This window comes from Pagrus major, chromosome 11, assembly GCF_040436345.1.
Source record: "Pagrus major chromosome 11, Pma_NU_1.0".
NCBI classification, from domain to species: domain Eukaryota; kingdom Metazoa; phylum Chordata; class Actinopteri; order Spariformes; family Sparidae; genus Pagrus; species Pagrus major.
Genome location: NC_133225.1, coordinates 35,846,264 through 35,850,929, shown reverse-complemented (window position 1 = coordinate 35,850,929; position 4,666 = coordinate 35,846,264). Strand labels below are relative to the sequence as shown.

The 4,666-nt window shown below is 41.4% G+C and overlaps 1 protein-coding gene across 5 annotated transcripts in view; it reads right to left on the bottom strand.

The window, feature by feature from the left end:
• Nucleotides 1–1,178: 1,178 nt before the first annotated feature.
• Nucleotides 1,179–4,666, bottom strand: part of lrrc41 (leucine rich repeat containing 41) — a 20,543-nt gene continuing 17,055 nt past the window's right edge. For 3 of the 5 annotated variants that reach the window (XM_073477150.1, XM_073477151.1, XM_073477153.1), the window contains 2 exons: nt 3,743–3,815; nt 1,179–2,182 (listed from right to left, as the gene is read on the bottom strand). In XM_073477150.1, coding sequence (XP_073333251.1) covers nt 1,963–2,182; nt 3,743–3,815 — 293 coding nt within the window. In that variant the 3' untranslated portion in view covers nt 1,179–1,962. Of the gene's footprint in view, nt 2,183–3,742; nt 3,816–4,666 lie in introns of those variants that run through there. The other 2 variants (XM_073477154.1, XM_073477155.1) reach the window with 2 other exon arrangements.

Genomic DNA, 4,666 nt, shown 5'->3' with positions numbered 1-4,666 from the left:
CACTAGTTGGCCTTTATCTGTGGCTTTTTCAACATGTTGAATCAGCAGCAGCGGCTCACCTGTGAGAGAAATCACTCTGATTGGCTGTTCAGCTCAGCGAATCAGTTTATGAGATGAGAAACAGAAATAGAAAGGGAAAGCCCCTTGAACCTGTCGCTGTGGTTCACCCATTTAGTGCAGCTTCTCCTCATTTTCCCTCCTCTTCAGCAGTGACATCACACTGACAACTCTTTATCTCCATTGGTGAGTGTGGTGTGAGAAAACGCTGCTTTATCAGAACAACAGTTTGTGTATATGCAGTGCTGAGTCTTCTGGCTTTCCCTTTCTAAATGACAAATGCAGACTAGTGCCACCTGGTGGTATGGAGGGGTATCTCCTGTCAAGTGGATGTCCATCAGCTGTGCGCAGCTACTCATTGACTCAGTGACGAGCTCATAGATCACATGTGTAAACTACATTCAGAGTATTGTGAGTATATCATGGTCCATCCTCTGAGACACTGAACAGGACCTTCTGTGTCCTCTGTGGCCCTTAACACTCTGCTCAAATCATTCACAACACACTCGCCTCTCACGTGACACTTGACTTCTTGGTGAGGTATGATTATAGCCAGATGTTTAAATTTTATTTCCTGTCTAACCAGTTAGTGGATGGGAACCCTTGGAGACAAGCTGAACGGCAGTGTGTATGAATGTGTATGTGGTGTGTGTTTTTGAGAGTGTCTTTGTTTTTCTGTCAGAGATGGTTGTAGATAGACCCAGCAAATCAACCAGTTAGCATGCAGATATACTGTAGGGTCTTCACTCTCAACTTGAATTTACTAAAATATGAAAATATACAAGGAAAACAAAATGAATTTACAGAAAATAAGTGTGACAGTATTTAACTTTGAAAGATCCACAAAGAAAAAGATGACGCTCTTTTTAATCCATTTTTCTGATTGTTTTTTCTACTTGGTTCCTACTAATGATGAATTGGTAGTCGATGTCGATGCTGTTCGTCTAATGTAAACAAAAAGACAATGAAGAGAAGGTGTGGGACTCTTCACCTTCACATCAATCCTTCAGGTTTTTCAGTTGTATCTTAATGTCCACTGTCACTTACACTCTGTCCAAGGGAAGACTCTGAAGTGTAACGGATGTTGGTTTAATAAACGATTCAAATGTCAAAAGAACACATGACGCTCTTACTCTTTTATTTCCCAACTGAGGATACAAGAGAACAACTTCAGCCTTACATCTGAAGAATGATATGGAATAATGAAACAAAGCAGGATGATGTTGAAGTGATGGCAGAAAAAACTCAATGTCAAGAAATATTTACAAGAACTTACACACACACACACACACACGCACGCACGCACGCTTCAGCCACTTCTCTGCTGTCCATCTGTCTGCTCAGTACTGTTAGTGCACTCACATACTGCCTGACTGTCCATTTCTTTACTGGTTTCGATGTATACCATGGAATGATAATTGTACTGTGTACATTTTCTAATCCACGGTACTGGATTCTACCTGTGTATTAAAAATATATATATTTCAAGTTTAAGTTTTGTGAGGACATCATAATTTGTAAAATTATAATGAAAGTGTTTGACCAAAACAAATCACCTTTTTTTTCCATTAAGTGTAACTGATAATAACTGTAGTAACTTCTACGGTGATACTATCAAACTGTGATATTTTAAATGTCAGACTGTGGCAGTCCTGATGTAGTCATGTTAAAAATGTGACTGGTCAGAACAATGTTGCATTGTTCAGATCAGATGGACCGTGGAGTAGTGACTCTTGCTGCAGATGTGGTTTTCGTGACATTTTGTGAGTTTTATTGAACATTAAAGATTCAAATTGATTATAGTTGCTCTTCTGTCAAAAAGAAAATGATCAAAATGTTACAAAAGAACAAAGTGTTCAGACACCTGTCACTGTACAGGTAGTGTTCCACACTCAGAGGTTGTGTTCACATGTTGCTGATGTGGTCTGCCATCGTGTTGGTGGATATCCATCCTTCAACAAGGAGAACACAGAAGGGACGGAGCCCCTTCAGTGCACTGTTCCATGTGTGTGGGTCTCGATCCGCCGGGTTCTTCCTGAGGTCCAGAGTCAGCAGGTGGGGGGGACAATGTGTCTTCAGTCTCTCAGTGAACTCCAGCAGCTCAGCAGGCTGTATGAAGTTGGAACTGTTCAGGACCATGGAAATCATTGTATGATGTTTAATACAAAGAACTTAATGTACACCAGATACCAGTGGTGACAGATCTGAGTAACAGTCCTGCTATTAAAGTGATAGTTGGGGTCTTGACGTGGGGTTGTATGAGGTACTTATCCCTAGTCACTGTGGTACCTGCAGTAGATGACCGTCAGCTCTCCCCCCGTGTGGAGAAGCAGGCGTAGCACCGACAGGTGTATTTTAGCCACCTAAAAGAAGGCACAGCTAAAAAATACACTATGTTTCAACCTTTTTGGCGGTTTACATTGCCGTCAAACAGCCTTTTCCTTTGGGACTACATTCTGTTTGTGCGTAGCAATGCGGGACAAGCTTACAGGAATGTAGTGCCAAAGGAAAGGCTGTTTGACGGCAATGTGCCAAAAATGTTCAAAACATAGCGTCCACTTATATTAAATACTTATATTCTTTAGGTGGGACTTATTTTAGGTGGCTAAAATACGTCTTGCTGCTGGTGCAGTTTACAGCAGTACGATGCTCTGCTTCCTGTCGGTGCTACGCCTGCTTCTCCACACTGGGGGAGAGCTGACGGTCATCTACTGCAGGCAACACACTGACTAGGGATAAGTACCTCAAACAACCCAACATCAAAAGACCCCAACTATCACTTTAAAATGTCTCTCAAGTATTATCTATATATGTAGAACTGGAGTCCTTGATGCCTCCACTAGCCACACAAGCTGCAGTTTACATCCATGTCTGTCCAAATATAGATGTTGCTGTAAAGAAGCAACATGGATGCGTCACACATGTTCAGGTGAAGCTGACCTTTGACCCGTCGGATATAAAATGTCATCACTTCATAATTTTATCCTTTTAGACATTTGTGTGAAATGTTGTCAAAATTAGAGTGTTAATTCCTGAGTCGTGACCAAACAAGTCACAGTGACCTCAGGGTGAGATAGCCCAACCACAGCCTGAAGGTATGTTTCAATTTTTATGAAGGTGTAACCAAGTCAGACTGATGATGTTTCAATTTTTGTGTTGGTGAAACCAATTTTTAATTTTAAGTGAAAAACCACTCCCACATAGAGGAAGGAGGAAGAATAATAATAAACAATCCTTACAGATACAATAGGGCCTTCGAACTCTCAGTGCTTGGGCCGTAATAATAATAATAATAATAATAATAATAATAATAAACAACCAGCACAATTTTGGGCTTGAACCCTACTGACAGTAATAAAAAGGAAATGGGAGTCGGCCATGTTTCTACAGTAGCCCAGAACGGACAAACCACACACTGGCTCTAGAGAGGGCTGTTCAGGTTTCTCACATTTTGTGTGGCCAAAGTGGAAGGTAGAACAAGGGGTATTCATTTGGTTGCAATCTACAACTACACCACAAGATGCACCTAAGTAAATCTGCAACAATGCATTCTGTTTTATAGGGTGAGACCATCAGTCACAATACTTCTAGTTTACGTTTGTTTCTGATGTAACAATAATGTGTTCATTCCAATGATGAGATGAGAGCAGCAGAGAAGCAGCAGTCTGCTGCTGTCAGCTCTTACCTGATGTCCAGTCGTTTCACTGAGCTCGCTGAGCCTCCGGAGAACAGCTCTGCCAGCACACACACACTCCTGGCTGTTGATACACACAGTCACATTAGTTTACACACTTCAAACACTCGCTTTTCAAAATGATTTATAAGTCTGTTCACCAGCTCGTCTCCAGGTGAGTCCATCTGCTGTTTGCTACCAAGTTAGTGTACAGTGGGTTTCTCTGAGCTTCCACGCAGAACAGAGCTGCCTGCTGCTGCAGGAGCCATGATGATAAGAGTGACGAGACTGAACAGTTAAGTTAATGGGCTGAAAAAGGCTAAAAGGCTCTGTAGAGCTGAGGACGATGTTCCCTGAATGCCACAGTCACATTAGACACAGTGATGTGATCTTTTCTGGATTAACGTGGACTAAAGGCAATTTAAATGATACTGAGTTGGGAGTGGGGAGAAGGATTTGACAGACTAGGTCCACCGGAGCTGCTTGGTTCTGTGTGAACAAACAAAGGCAGAGAATTGGTGAACCTCTGCTGCGGAGATAATGTGTAAAAAGGGCTTGTGCTTTACAGTCCCTGACAAAAGTCTTGTCACTTATCCATTTTGTAGAAACAACAGCTTAGAACCTGACTTTTAATTAATCAATTGGTTTTAGAAATGGCTCATATAAAAGCTAACACTCTCCCAAATTATGTTTAATGTACTAAAATAAATTTGCTTCACTGAAGAAGGATTGATCATTTAATAAACACAGAAAGGTCAGATTTTGCAAAGACAAAAGTCTTGTCACCTTGTCATATGATGCACCCAATCCTAGATCACAGCCTCACCTGTGATCAATAATTGATCAATCAATTAGTGGGTGTGTATAAAAAGAACCTAAGCACACCGGACCTGCAACTTGACCTCTGACAACATGCCTAAGATTCACCCTGAGACC